This window comes from Silurus meridionalis, chromosome 6, assembly GCF_014805685.1.
Source record: "Silurus meridionalis isolate SWU-2019-XX chromosome 6, ASM1480568v1, whole genome shotgun sequence".
Lineage (NCBI taxonomy): Eukaryota > Metazoa > Chordata > Actinopteri > Siluriformes > Siluridae > Silurus > Silurus meridionalis.
In genome coordinates this window covers 13,951,095-13,967,099 of record NC_060889.1, presented here as the reverse complement: position 1 = coordinate 13,967,099, position 16,005 = coordinate 13,951,095, and the positions used below count along the sequence as shown (strand labels likewise).

At 36.9% G+C, this 16,005-nt stretch overlaps 1 protein-coding gene across 1 annotated transcript; it reads left to right on the top strand.

Moving 5' to 3' along the window:
• The first annotated feature begins 476 nt into the window (after nucleotides 1–476).
• On the top strand, nucleotides 477–14,748 carry acox3 (acyl-CoA oxidase 3, pristanoyl). The gene is given in 19 exon segments (XM_046852521.1): nucleotides 477–625; nucleotides 2,268–2,404; nucleotides 2,579–2,812; nucleotides 2,981–3,055; nucleotides 4,045–4,134; nucleotides 4,686–4,829; nucleotides 4,991–5,079; nucleotides 5,283–5,379; nucleotides 5,919–6,101; nucleotides 7,468–7,590; nucleotides 7,731–7,851; nucleotides 8,230–8,352; nucleotides 8,537–8,650; nucleotides 10,318–10,356; nucleotides 10,359–10,432; nucleotides 11,885–12,059; nucleotides 12,131–12,198; nucleotides 12,286–12,372; nucleotides 14,120–14,748. Coding segments are annotated over 18 exon segments (2,082 nt in total). The 5' UTR covers nucleotides 477–625; nucleotides 2,268–2,278; the 3' UTR covers nucleotides 14,240–14,748.
• The last annotated feature ends 1,257 nt before the right edge of the window (nucleotides 14,749–16,005 follow it).

The window sequence follows — 16,005 nt, the reverse complement described above, 5'->3', positions numbered from 1 at the left end:
ATTTGTTGGCTTATTCCTAAAAAAGAAAAAATGTTGTACCGTTTAGCCCTGTTCACTTAAATTTCTGAACCTTCGCATATGTAAGACATATTTTTTAAGTCTTTTTTATTTATTTATTTTTTAAAGGGTTTGTGCTATAAACCTTTAATAATTAACATATAATTTTATATATGATTTTATATATATATATATATATATATATATATATATATATATATATATATATATATATATATATATATATTCACATAAATATATATTTATACTTATTTATACAGGTATTCGCCGATTTACGACCACGATTGGGACCGACAAACCGGTCTTAACACAATTTGGTCGTAAGTAGAGTAGGCTATATGTACAGTACTGTGAAATTATGCCGGAAGATGGTACGCACTGTCGTACGCCGCGGCTAGCGTTTGTGGTCGTAAGTTGCATAGGTCGTATGTCGACGACTACCTGTATTCATATATAAATATATCGGATGTATATATAAATCTGTGAGTCCTCGAGGTAGGTTTCAGTGATTTTCCCTTATGCTACCAGCAAGCGGCAGTCTAAAACATTACTGTGAACACAACTCTTACAGAATCTCTAAAGAAGAAGAAGCTCTTCAGCAAGTCTGGCAAGTGGTTTACTTTCTGACTGTTTTACTCGGAAAAAAAAATGTATTAATCTATTAATATAATATTCAGACCAATTTAATCGCTTAGCTATATATAAGCCTTAACTGATGTGTTATGATTCATTACTAAAGTCTGGGTAAAGATATATATCCTATAAGGATGGGCTAAAAGCGTTTTGTATTGTTATTCTTTAAATTTAGATAAAATTATAAATAACTACAGTGGCATTGCTGGTTTTTCTGCAGCATTATGTAAATGAAATAAGTCCTGAGCCAACTGACTGAAACGCGGCTCTGTAGTAAAAGGGAAAGGTTGAACTTTGGACCATTGACTGTTACTTGGCAGTAAACGAGCGTAAAAATACTTTTATGCTCTTGTATTTTTACGTTTATAACTTCTATATATCTTGAATGATCGTGATCACTTAAATGCTTGGTGAAATCAAATCGTAAAAAAAAAACCAACAGTAGAACTCACGGCTATGTTTAATAGTGAAAGTAAGAGCATTTCCACAAGCACAATGCAAAGGGAATGTAGGTGTTTGGTACTAAACAGCTGTGTAGCCTTAAGAAAACCACTTATCAGTGAGGCTACTCTGGAAAAAATGGCTTCAAATTGCTAGGGAGCATAAAGATTGGACTCTGGAGCAATGGAAGAAGGTCATGAGTCCAGATTCACCCTGTTCCAGAGTGATGGGTGCATCCGGGTAAGAAGAGAGGCAGATGAACTGATCATGCCGAGTGCCTACCATACAAGCCTTTGGGGCAGTGCTGTGATCTGGGATTGCTGCAGTTGGTCAGGTCGAGGTTCAGCAACATTATGTGCCCAAAGAATGAGATCAGCTGACTAACTGAATATACTGAATGATCAGGTTATTCCATCAATGTACTTTTTTCCCTGATGGCACAGATATATTCCAAGATGACAAAGGCAGGATTCATCAGGCTCAAATTGTGAAAGTGTGGTTCAGGAGTATGAGACCTCATTTTTACACAATGATTGGCCACCACAGAGTCCAGACCTTAACCCCATTAAGAATCTTTGGGATATACTGAAAAGACTTTGCTCAGCATATATATATATATATATATATATATATATATATATATATACAGTACAGACCAAAAGTTTGGACACACCTTCTCATTCAAAGAGTTTTCTTTATTTTCATGACTATGAAAATTGTAGAGTCACACTGAAGGCATTAAGGGCTATTTGACCAAGAAGGAGAGTGATGGGGTGCTGCGCCAGATGACCTGGCCTCCACAGTCACGGACCTAAACCCAATCGAGATGGTTTAGGTGAGCTGGACCGCAGAGTGAAGGCAAAAGGGCCAACAAGTGCCAAGCATCTCTCGGGGAACTGCAAAGCAGTAATCAAAGCAAAAGGTGGCTACTTTGAAGAACCTAGAATATGACATTTTTCAGTTGTTTCACACTTTTTTGTTATGTATATAATTCCACATGTGTTAATTCATAGTTTTGATGCCTTCAGTGTGAATCTACAATTTTCATAGTCATGAAAATAAAGAAAACTCTTTGAATGAGAAGGTGTGTCCAAACTTTTGGTCTGTACTATATATATATATATATATATATATATATATATATAGATCATATTTGATTATTTCTTATCTTTAAGGTCCCAAGAAAATGGATTTGTCTAAAGAATTCCCAGAGCTTCCCAGTGGTCCTTTAGATGTATGCAGAAAAAGGGCATCCTTCAACTGGAAGGAAATGCTGAGGTTTATTGAGGGTGAAGAAATTATTGCTTTCAAGGTAATGGGAAAGATTTATTAAATTAAATGTACAAGTTCCTGCAAAATCATCTGTAGTTTGTTTAACGCTTTAAGATATTTAGATCATTAGCATTTTTGGCATAACTTCTGTGTTTTCTTAAACCTCCTGAACCATCTTCATCCCCTCATGTCACATCTCCAACTGCCTGAGCAGCAGCACATTTTCAACACCCTAGAGAACGACCCACTGTTTGCCAGGCAGCCAGGTGAGGATGTCTCGGTGGAACGGAGGAGGGAACTCACTTTTCGCCGGTGTAAACAGCTGTTCAAGTACAACTTCCTAACCCAGGATGAGCTGATGCAGAACCCATGGAAGATGACGGTCCTCAACGACTGTGTCGGCATGTATGATTGGTCCTTAGGGGCCAAATACTTCCTCAATAAAGGGGTGAGTTATTAAAAAAATCTATTAATAAACATTGCCACTGATACATTATTTTAACTGAGAGGTATAAGAGAGGTGCTTTCATTCCACCATACACTATATTCATTCTGCTTGGACATGATCATGCCCATATGTTTGCACTATATTGATCGAAATTGTCTTTATTTTTAGATGTTTGGACGTACTGTGGCTAGCTCTGGATCTCAGAGGCACAACAAATTTGTACAGGATACTGAAGATATGATGGTAAATGTTCTGTCCTTGCACTTGCTGTTTAAAATGTGTTAAATCTGCAGCAGTTCAGTGTTTTGGGCGTTAAAGATTCGCGAGCATAGTGTGACTGCTTAAAAAATGCATTAGTAAGCTGAATATCAATTTACCTTACTATGGTTCTATCGAATAGTATTTTTCCTTTTTTTGTTGACGGTGGTGTAGAGCTCTGCCTATCGCATTACTGCAAAGATTCACATGTGTTTTCAATAATCTGGTTTGGTGATTGAAAAAACCATAGTGTATCATTTAGATCAATCTTTCCAGTCAGCCCTGTCCTGTGCATGGGAGTGGAGTCATCCTGACTGTGACCACTTCTATCAGGATAGAAATGTTTAATCATAGATTAAAGGTTATCACTAAGAAAAACAGTGAGTGTGCTTTTTTGGGGTTGTGTATTAAAACCATGTTATTAAATCTACTTCCTTAAGGCACTAGTTTTTTTTTTTTACCTGTCTGTGTATGTGTTAAAATGTATTTATAATAGATTGAACGGTGGTACATGCACTTCAGATTTAGCTTGGAAACCTATTTAAGTGAAGCTGTAAAGCTGTAAGGTCAATCTTAAAGATAAGGTATGTTGTAGCTAATTATCAACTAAAACAGCCACTGAACTACATTGGGGTTGTTATATTTTTCTTACTCTATTTGTGACACTGAGTAGTAGTGAGCCTTTTTTTGGAATTTTGCAAACTTGGAAGTAAAAATCAAGATTTTTTTTATTGGCAAAGCAATGCATTTTTCTCGTATTCAATCAAGAGTAAGGAGTACATTTTAAAGACAGTGCTAAACATTGGAACAAATCCTAGCATTGCGACAATGTTAAACACTGCTAATGATGTCACTATGATAACTATGTGTTCCTGAGGTATGAGAACATGGTGGAATTAAAGGTGATTTTAATAATCGTGTGCATTTTGGATCTAAGAGGCAATTCTTGCTGCATTTTGTTATTGTTTATTTAGATATATGGTTGTTTTGCACTGACTGAACTGAGCCACGGCAGCAACACAAGACTCATGAGAACAACAGCTACATATGACCCCAGCAGCCAGGTACACTTTCACAATACCAAGCAGTGACAGATTGCTCTGCTGCAATGTATGCCTTTTGAAGAAATCTGAAAGTCATAAATTTAGGGTGGGATTCTATTACCTGTGTATAATATATGTCTTTATCCGTTATATCTTGTGTTAACTCCTCAGCTGTACTATGGTTAACATGCACACCTTTGGGAATTTACCCATTTCTAACTGACCATAAAGATTATATGGTTATTTTAGTATTGCTATGTATTCAATATTTAGTGCATATTTGCAACATTATAGCATGATATTTGATGTCTATTACCGTAGACTAGAGTTTCAATTATAATGAAAGTAGAATTAAATATTTTGGAAAACAGGTAAACACAGCTATTGGTAATTTTATGTTTATATTTATGTTTTATGCTTTCTCTGCCATGAAAATTTGGTTCTGTAGTGCTGACTATGCTACTGGAACTTTTTTGAGTGTGTAAAATGGTAAATCAGAAAGACAGCAGAATGATTGATTAGTCCCCTCCCTTTTTTTCCCCTCTCTCACTTTGTCTGCATTTCCCAAACAGGAGTTTGTAATAAACTCCCCAGACTTTGAGGCTGCAAAATTCTGGATTGGAAACTTGGGGAAAACTGCCACCCATGCTGTTGTGTTTGCCCAGCTTTACACACCTGATGGTGTCTGTCATGGCCTGCACTCTTTTGTGGTTCAGGTACCTCCATTTCTGACCCAAACATATTTTGTCTGCATTACCTAATTTATTTTATTACTGGAATTAACATTTGAGTGCTTTCAGCAGTCTGTGACAAACATTTGGGCTGGCCATTTCAGTGATGTAATGTGCTTTCATTTCATATGGTGTTAATATTACAGGTTAGAAATCCTAAAACCCTACTAGCAATGCCGGGGGTAATGGTTGGCGACATGGGAAAGAAATTGGGCCAAAACGGACTAGACAACGGGTGAGTGTACACCATTTACTGTCCACACAGCACTAAGCAGATGTAAAAGGGCATATTTGATTAAGCTAACACTAGAGGGCAGTGTGTTTGAGGCGAAATGATCTTGCATATTATACACTGTTTAATGTTTATACTAGTGTATGTTTTAAAGTAGTAGCAAAAGTTTCTGTGTTTGTGTCTGCATACTGTTTTGTGTATTACAGTTTTGCAGTTTTCCACAATGTGAGGATTCCTAGAGAAAATCTGCTCAACAAAACTGGAGATGTGACGCCTGACGGACAATACGTGACCCCTTTCAAGGTCAGCACAGTACTGTGTTCCTAAAAAAAATACTAATACCAGAGCGTCTGTTCAAACACGATGACAATATGGAAAATATAAAGAATTTTAAAGCCAGGTTTTTGGTGGGGGTTTTTTTGCTTCAAGTTAATTATTTATTTATATTTTTTTGTCCCACTTTTTTTGTCCCACTTTTTATGAAACCAAATCACATCCTAACTTGAGTTTTATATTAAGTGTGTAACTTCCATTATTAAGCACAGAGTTGAGAGCTGTTGGAAAGCATACTTATGAGCCATCAAGGGACAAAAGTGTGTGTTGCTGGTCGCCATGTTAGATGTGCTTGATAGAATCTCTCCTCTTTTTATTTAAAATAAGAATTGCTGGTGCTGCAACGCTATCAGCCTTTTAAAATGGCAAAAATATGTGAAGAGGGCCTTTGAAAAACAAGCAGAATGTTTAAGCCCAGATCCTGTAATAGGAATGCGGACTTGAGTGTTTTGGTTTTTGAAACTATCACACATACCTCAGAGAGCTCCTTCTTTCCTTTTCTCTCTCAGGACCCGAATAAACGCTTTGGGGCCTCACTAGGTGCCTTGTCTGGAGGAAGAGTGTCTATAACGAGAATGGCAGTGGTCAATCTCAAGTTGGCTTTGACGATCGCTGTGCGTTTCTCAGCTACACGACGCCAGTTTGGCCCTAAAGATGATGAAGAGATCCCAGTATTGGAGTACCAGTTACAGGTGCATTCTATAAAGCTTTACATCTCACTGACGCTTTTAGAAAAAGCACAACATAACAGACCAGTATAAGATTGTCTCTACTGTCACTGCACACCAAACACCTGGAGGTACCAGGACTACTGGTTTTTGGTCATTACACTATTGAGATGCTAGATTATAATGAGGATAGAACATAACGCAAAAAAATATTTTTAATATTAACTAAGAATGTTTGCTTTTACTAAGAAGCAATGATTATGTTCCGTGTTCACACTTTTAATATGCTTCAAGAGACTCAAGGTTATCACCAAATTCAAAGGAATGATTCCAAGAAGTTCAATTTCCTAAAATAAATAAATAAATAAAAAATAATGTCTGACCTACAGAATTATAATTAATTGCACGGCATCGGGAGAAAAGCTTCACCGATGGTGATTTTTAAACGCACGACGATGCCAAAAGATAAACTCGCGAGAGAAATTGTTGTGAAAGGAAGGAGGAAGACGGTGAACAATGACTTTCTTGGTAGGCTACTGTTTAGATACAAGCCGTTGTAACGCGTTGAGTCTGGGTGAAGGGAGAGCTCGCTAACTCCAATTGCAACAGAAATCATATAAGCACAGACAGGTTTCCAAAACTCGTACTTTTTTATTTTTCTTGGCAACAGCATTACGGGTTAGTCAAAGAAACTTGAAAATAAGGACATATTCCTCGGTCTTGCACACATGCAGTAATACCGGCTAATCCCAAAATGCCGCTCTGCACTTAAAGGAGCCACAACATATTTCACCCGTTACACCGTGTAAAATACACTGTCTTTCGTTAAAGCCTGTGTAAAGTTCATTAGTTTCAGTGTAGTCACTGTGACACTCAGTGGGTGCGGCTTATATTTGCGCTTAATAGTCCGGAAATTACGGTATATATTTTTCTATCAACCCCAACTCCTCCAAATGTATTTTTGGTTTTTTTATAAATCAGACTGGAGGGCCAAACAGGCAATGCCACCAAATATTTTAAACTGCAGTGAAAGCATTTGGAGGAGAACTGCCTTATTCTGTATACATGAGGTCAGTCTATTTCTGCTCTGATTGCCAGGGGACAGAGTAATGTCATTCCTTCCATCCAGAGAGCAGAGCCAGTTAGATTTTCTCAGACTCCCAGCCAAGTATGGCAGTGGCATTGCAAACTCAATATAACCCCTTCAGTGGTTTCAATTCTTTATTTGTTAGGCAACTTGAGACTTAATTCTATTTATTTTTTTTTTTTAATAGGTTTCCTTTTTTATTTATTTTTGCAGTGGACATTATACATTATAAGAGAGGTCCTTGAGTGAACTCTAGGAATGTCTGAGGATAACATTTTTGGTTTTGTGTGTTCTTCGTTGCAGCAATGGCGACTTATACCATATGTGGCAGCAGTCTATGCACTGGACCTGTTCTCCAAATCCTTTTGCATGAACTTTGTGGAGTTTCAAATTGGCCTCTTAATGAAGGACAGCAGTGAGAGACAGGTACAGAAATGCATTTAAGTTGCATTGTGTTGAATTTAATACTCTACTAAGCAGTCAAGTGCAATGGCATGGGATTTTTGATTTCATCTCACAGATATATTTATGTACTTTGTATGTGTGTGTATGTGGTGCTTTATTAGGCTGAGCTCGGTAGAGAGATTCATGCCATGTCATGCTCCAGTAAGCCTCTGGGTTCATGGACGGCTCAGCGAGGGATTCAGGAATGCCGTGAAGCCTGTGGAGGGCATGGGTACCTGGCAAGTGAGTTTTAATGAAGCTTCCTTGACACGTACTGTATTTCAATGGAAGTTCTATCACAATTAAATATTTGGGCTTCCAAACTACGGGCTTGAAGATTTTCTGTTCCGAATTATTGTTACTGCAAAATAATGCATCATTTTTACTGTATTTTTAATGTAAGTAAAAAAAAAAAAAAAGTTCATATATTGATTTGGGTTGTATTATAAGTATTTGCTTATTTAAACATGGCCAATTAACCAATTTAATGGGTTAAAGAGTGATGGTTTATCAGACTAAGAAATTGGCTTGACTCAATTTAATGGATTTTAAATCAATGGACCATCAGCCTGTTAAGTTTTAAGCTCATAAAAATGCAAATTTCTTTTGTTCATTTCTTAGTGAACCGTCTTGGAGACATTCGTGATGACAATGACCCCAACTGCACATATGAAGGAGACAACAACGTTCTTCTGCAGCAAACTAGCAATTACCTACTTAGCATTTTCCAGCACAAGAAGCAAGGTTTTTTTTTTTTTTTTTTCATTAATGTACCTTTTTAATAGCCAATTTAGATTCTGTATGCTTATTTGCTGGTTAAATATCGCAATATAATCTGAAATATTTTGGTGCATTATGGATGACCTGCTCTATATGTTGTGTGTGTTTGTGCCCCACCCCCCTTTTTCTCTGTCTTATTTGATTCTAGGTAAAGGAAGGATTGAGGCTCCTCTGGAGACAGTGAACTTCCTGAATGACTGGAAAATAATTCTGGAAAGCAGGTTCACAGCTGCCTCAGTAGAGGAATGCATGGATCCAGCAGGTATACTATGTAATAATGGCACTGTAGCATTTTATTGTAGTATTCAGTATTAATGAATACTATACTGTAAAAAAAAAAAAAAAAGTTTGACTCTATTCTTTAAATTCACAAATGTGCACAGTCCACAATAAGCTAATCTACTTATTTAACCAAAAAGAAAAAGAGAAGGGCTATTTTTCCATGCTCATTTTGATTTGCACCTTTTAATCAGTGGTTGGTGTGACTTGCCATCTAAAGATTAGAGAGAAAAATGCTCTTAATGTGTCTAAACCATAAAAAGACACACCCGGTGTCAAGTTGCATGCATTTCATCTTTAATAAGACTGCTTCTCAACTCTAGAGGTTCTCATGCTGCAAAGAGGCCACTGTTGCACATCTGCCACACATCTGCACTCCTTTACTGACTTCATTCCTCTGCTCATGACTTGACCAGCTGTTACCTGGCAACTGGGGTCAGGAGGAGTGGGCTTTTGATTGGTCGGTCGGAATACATACTGAGCAAAACACTCAGCATGGCACATGAACAGTCTGTCAAGGGGACGTTTTAAACCCAGTGAACGATTTAACAATGCTACAACTTACTGCAGCATATTTTACTCAGTTACTCTATTGGGAACTGTGTGCAAGCAATACAGCAATTGTTTATCTGCTTGTTTTAGGTTTCAAAAGCAGTCTGGTTTAGCTGACAAACATTTTTAACTGAAAGATTTGCAACAAATCAGGCAAAGTGTATGACCTATGCTTTTATTCAAAAGAGGCCATTTTTGGCCAAAATGTCATACCTGGCGGTCTCATTATCTTCCAAATGTCAAAAACAAACATACCCATTTCCTTTCTAAGGCTTTAGTTGAATCGCATATGGTTATCTCTTTCAAACCACTTGCATTGCATTAGATATTCAGCATGTGAAACATTCTTGGCCTTTTTTAAATAAAAAATGGTTTATTATGTGGTGGTTAACTGTAAAAAAAGCACAATAGGGAAACCACTTAAATATACTGGAAGCTATTTTGATCTTCTACATCCCTCTAAGGCTTTTCCTTTATCACTTTTCATCAACGTTCACTCTTTCACGCTCTGATAAGATGTAAGCTTATACCATTGTCATGGTTCCAAATCCCTAATGGGTGTATGTGAGTTTGTGCATGTTGGGAATTATATGCCAAATACCTGATTAAATCCAGAGCAGCTGTGCAATCATCACCTGTTTTAATATTATCATTAGTATCTATCTCCCTCTTCAAGTTAAAACGTATTTGGTTTACCTCATTGCTGCTGTATTATTGGCATTATAAAAGTATACTATAATATCTGGCTGGATAAGAAGGGAAAGCATAGCTCAGTGGTCTAGATGTTGTATTTCTGATCAGAAGGAATGAGTTAAAATGCCACCAACCCTTACTGCAACTGATGGGCCAAGGAACTTAACCCTCAACTGCTCAGTTGTATTAATTATATAATTGTAAGTCACTCTGGATAAGGCATCTGCCAAATGTGTAAAGTAAATGGATAAGAAGCATTTATTGTGCATAGACCTTTTAAAAAAAATAAAAAAATCAGACACATTGAATTATTCCTTAAAATGTATACAAGGTATACAGTATTTAATATTTCAAATCATATTTCATGTGCAATTTTTTTTACAATATTTTATTCACATGGTCCAGTGCCACTGGCAGCATATAAGTGGCTGGTGTGTTTCTTGCTGGGGAGAGTCAGAGGAAGCTGAGCGAGCAGAGAGCTCTGGGGATGGGAGACTTCGAGGCACGCAACAACAGTCAGGTACACATAAATACACTGATTAACATATTGTTTAAATAGAAGTTAAAATGTTTTTTGATAAAGTGACCTAGAAGGAAAACTTGCAAAGTATTAGGGTTGACATGGTCCTCATTCAATCAAGAAAGAAGGAAGGGGTTCACCGAAGAAAAATAGAAACAACGCCAACAAATAATGCAAACAATAAATGTACTGTATTTACAAGAACATTTGTTTTACAATTTTTGCTCTAAATGGTGTTATAATTAATCTATATTTTAAATAAAAGTACATTCTAATAAATAAATAAATGTTATAAAGATGTAATTACTGAATTGCATTTGGTAAGAACAAAAGTTTATTTATTTATTTATTTTTGGCCGATATCCTCCATCAGTTTAATAAAGCACACTTCATAGCCACAACTTTAGAACTAGTTTACTGCAGTTTACTTGCCCAAATGCTGAAAATAGCTGAGCTTTTAATCAGCATTTATTTAACTGTCAGTTCTGAAAACTCTTACTAAGAGTGGTTTTACACCCTGAAGGCAAGAAGAAGGATGCTTTTGGGCTTGTTTAAGCAATGGTGTTGTCATTGCAAGTTTGTGTTCACTTGGATTCCTTTTTAGTTGCACACATTCTGTACACCATGTAAATTCCTAAATAGACTTTTTTTTAAATTATTTATTTATTTTTTTTGATTATTTAGGTATTTCTATACACATATATACAAAAACACTGATTTCAATACATCTATGGAAAAGCATAGCATGTCTATATAAGTCTGACTAAACCATATCAATTTCAAAGAGATTTAGATTTTGTTTTTCTAGTATTTTTGTCACATAACATTTCCAAAAACACCCATGAATATAACAAAGGAACATTCCAGAAAGCCTCAATGGGTTATGCAAAGTGTTTACACATTTCCAAAGTGGCGCAGTCATGCATCAGTCACATTTGGGGTAATTAAATTCTCCTGTTATTGTAGTAACAACACATTTTGGGTGTGTGCCTTGAGCCTGGGCTTTAGAAGTCTGCTTGTGCAGTTGTGTATGTAAGGGGCAGAGAGAATGTATGACATCATAGTAAAAGTTTAAAATATCTGGATTTGGTCCAGCTCCACCCAGTGTGAGCCGAGTTCCACATGTTTCTCCATCCCCCACCTTTCTCTCTCTCTCTCGCTCTCTTTTTTTGTTAATCCCACCTCGTCACCTCGCACAATGTCGAAGACTAATAAAATTCTAAAAAAATGGCTGTTTTCCACCCACACCCAGTTTTTGACATTAGCAGCTGATCTCAACTGACCATGAATCAGTGCTCTTTTCTCTTGTGTCTCAGAGAAATGACCCTCATTGCACTGTTTTGTTCAATGTGTCTACAGATGAATTTGTAAATATATACCTGAAGCACTGGTTTGGCAGTTTGCAAAAGTTGTTCATTTAGATAATATCTCTCTATTTTTGCCTGCATATAGGTGTATTACTGTCGCTCTTTGGCCATAGCCTACATTGAGCACACAGTTCTGAAGCGCTTCCATGATGTGACATTGGATGACCAAACTCCACAAAGTATCAGATCAGTTCTGAGGAGGCTTTGTGCTCTTTATGGGCTTTGGACCCTCACCAACCACATGGCCATCCTCTACCAAGGTACACCTTTTTTATGCTCGAATCACAAATCACATGGATTCATGCAGAATAATTGTGCTGCTTTTTTCTAGGAGGCTATTTGTCTGGAAAAGAGCCAGCTGACTTCATGCAAAATGCTATCCTTAGCCTCTGTGCACAGGTCAGCCTAAAAACACAGATAAATGTAAACAACAGGTGCATAATGGCTGCGATGGTATAAAGATGTTGTGATCTTTATTCCTATTAGCTCAAAGACGATGCTGTGGCCTTGGTAGATGTAATTGCACCTCCTGACTTTATTCTGAACTCACCCATTGGCAATGCTGATGGTGAGGTAAGCGATGTGCTATTGCTCAACACAACACTCAGCTGGGAAAACACACACATACACAAAGTTCTCCTGCCTTCCTGTAATTGTGGTTTTAAAGACCTTCTGCTGAGAAATTTGTAAAATCTTTAATAATGTTTTTATGTTATCATAAAGGTTTTATTTACGAAAGGCTATAACACTGTTGGTGTTTATGGCCTATTCAAGTTTTCTACAGAGATTTTTTACTCTGCTCTTGTCATTTGGTTTCAAATGTCAAAAAGTAGTGAACATTATTAGTATTACTACATTGAATTACATTCATTGTAGTTTATTTCATTTATTTAATTAGATTCTAGATTTTGTTTACTTCTGAGCTGTTGTCTGTTCAACTAGCAACTTTAAAAGGAAAAAAACAGCCCAGTCTTTTATTTTATTAAACGTCTGAAAAGAGAGACCCAGACATTTACCAAAACAGTATAAAAAAAATTAAAAAACCACTACACCAGCTCTTTTCAGTAAATCCGCAGGCCAGTCTCATACACTTTAGCCTTGTTTATAGCTGAATTAGTATTTACAGGAAAATTGCTCTTTATTCCGGCACTATGCCAGTCCTTTGACTCATCTCCTCTTCCTGTAAAAGGGATTTCTTTAAAGAAAAATGAAGTAAATAATTAACGGACAGGATTGTTTGATGGCAGCCTGCTTGAAACAGTGCTTGTGTAAACTTTGTTGGGGTAAAGCTAAACAAATATTTTATTAAGTAGATAAAACGTTGGCTGTTAAAAATGCAGGAATCCGTATAAAAAAATAAAAGCAATGATAATTAGTAAAAAGGTGAGAAATGTATTTATTCCAGTGGAAAAAAATGACCAAATTTGTAATAGTGTGTGTGCAAATAGACACGAATTAACCCTAAATAAATATATAAATAATAAATGGAGACAGGTACTGGTCAATCTCTACAAGTGACAACAATCTCTCATAATCTTTACGTCTGTAATATGATGTAGGTACAGGATAGAGGTTGTTTTTTTTTTTTTTTGCAAAAATCATAATTAATTAATTAATTCGGAGTTTTATTACTAAATTACCACAAAACTTATTTGCTATGGTTTGATGAGGTTTAGGTAGTACTTTTTGGCATAATCCTGAAAGACCTGTTTGGTGCCAAAGAGCATGACACCTTGAGCTGCTTCTCTTCAGCTGTGATTTGGGCTCAAGTCAAGATACAGTAGGCCAAACCTGCAGGCCTCTGTTAGGCATCTAAAGATGAAAAATTTCCCCTTCCAGCAAAATGATTTAAAGCCCAAATCCAAGGGAACAATGAAATTGCTTCAAAAGTTCAGCACTTTGCAATGGCTTAATCAGAGCCGAGGCCTAAATCGTATCAAAAACATGTGGAATGACTTATAGACGGCTGTTCACATGAGACTCACCTTTCAGCTTAATACATCTCAGCATTTTTGCAAGTAGAATGCAAGAACTTGATGTTTTAAGTAAATAGACACTTTCTTAAAAAGAGTTCTGTGTTACAAGCAAAAGGTGCTTTAACAATGTTTTAGTAAAACATGTACCCGTTTGTGCAACCAGGTTTTTGTAAGTTGTTTTTCCCCCACCTATAGCATGGTTTTTTCCCCACAAACCCTTGAAGGTTTAACAGAAGTGTGCAGAATTCTAAAGCACTGTATCTTTTACTATCTAGTAGAGGCATTATGCTATACAATTTGAAATGTGTATTATCCTCAACATATGTTTGTATTTTCTGCTTCAGCTCTATAAGAACTTGTGGGCTACTGTCATGCAGGGAAAGAACGTTCTGGAACGTCCTTCTTGGTGGGCGGAGTTCTGTGCCGACAAGCCGGTAGTGGGGTCTCTCCGAGCCAAGCTCTAATGTACAGAACAGGTCTGATGTGTTATTCTAAAGGTACTGGCATTATATCCCCAAACCAGGGAAATTTTAACAAAAAGTTAGATAATTTTCTTTAATCACATTTATTGTATGTTATAATTAGGGAAAAGATTGTAGGATTATAAAAGCAATGACACTATATTTGGTTGAAAAGGTTAATGATGATGATGATAATAATAATAATAATAATAATAATAATAATTTGTTTTGTGCCTTATAACAAAACTTGTAAGGCATGTTTTATTATTTATCATGTTGGTAATTATATTAAATTCACATATATTAAGATCTACTTTGATCAGTTGTGATATTTGTGCGATTGTGGTAGATATGAAATAGCCACATTGTGCCACGTACTTGGCCTTATCTTAATAATGTTTCAGAAATATTGTACAAATGATTTTGGTATTTTAGCATTTGCATGATTGGTGTAATTTGCTGTAAAACACTGGGATTTTGATATGAACAATAAATATTTTTTGAAAAAGCAATATGATCTTGTTCAGTTTTGAAATTTTTTGACATAAATAGTTAAATATTATGGTTGCACAAGCCAGTGCAGTCTTAGTGCCGGTCCCAAGCCCGGGTAAATGGGGAGGGTTGCGTTAGGAAGGGCATCCAGTGTAAAACATGCACCAAATCAAATATGCGGATCACAAAAGAGAATTTCATACCGGATCGGTTGAGGCCCGGGTTACCAATGACCGCCACAGGTATCGTTAGCCAACAGGGTACCGGTGGAAATTGGGCTACTGAGTGCAGTTGCAGGGAGAAGAGGTGGAGAAGGAGTTCAGGTACCTGGGGTCAATAGTGCAAAGTAATAGAGAGTGTGTTAGAGAAGTGGAGAAAAGAGTGCAGGCAGGGTGGAGTGGGTGGAGATGAGTGACAGGAGTGATTTGTGATAGAAGAGATTCTGTTAAAGTGAAAGGGAAAGTTTAGAGGACTGTGGTGAGACCTGCGATGTTGTATGATTTAGAGACAGTGGCATTAAGTAAAAGACAGGAGGTGGAGCTGGAGGTAGCAGAGCTGAAGATGTTGAGGTTTTCGTTGGAAGTGACGATGATGGATGGGATTAGAAATTAGTTTATTAGAGGGACAGCGCATGTAAAACATTTTGAAGACAAGGTGAGGGAGGCGCCATTGAGATGGTTTGGACATGTGCAGAGGAGGGACATGGGGTATATCAGTAGGAGAATGCTGAGGATGGAGCCACCAGGAAGGAGGAAAAGAGGAAGACCAAGGAGAAGGTTTATGGATGTGGTGAGGGAAGACATGCAGGTGGTTGGGTTGAAACAGGCAGATGTAGAGGACAGGGGGGTATGAGACTGATGATTCGCTGTGGCGACCCCAAATTGGAGAAGCCAAAAGAAGAAGAAGAAGAAAAAATATTACAAACTATTTGTACCATTTTCTAAGGAATAATGGTTTATATTCTAAATATCATTACTCAGTAGTCTATGAAATTAGCTTCATGAACAAGTAAAACATCACATCACTTCAGAGTCACATCTTCGATTCCAAACTGAAATCATGGAAGGCCACAGCACCACAAAACTTTTGAAACTTTTTTTCCTGCTTCAGTTCTATGAGGTTGTTGAGTTGTGGATTTGCATCAGGTGTTTTAACTAAGGTAGAATACCAAACTCTGCTGTTGAATGAGATTTTTCAATTCACCTCTAAGCATGAGTGCATCTTGAGTCAACAGCAGTTTTACTTTTCCATAGTCTAGGGCTTATTAAAGTAGCACA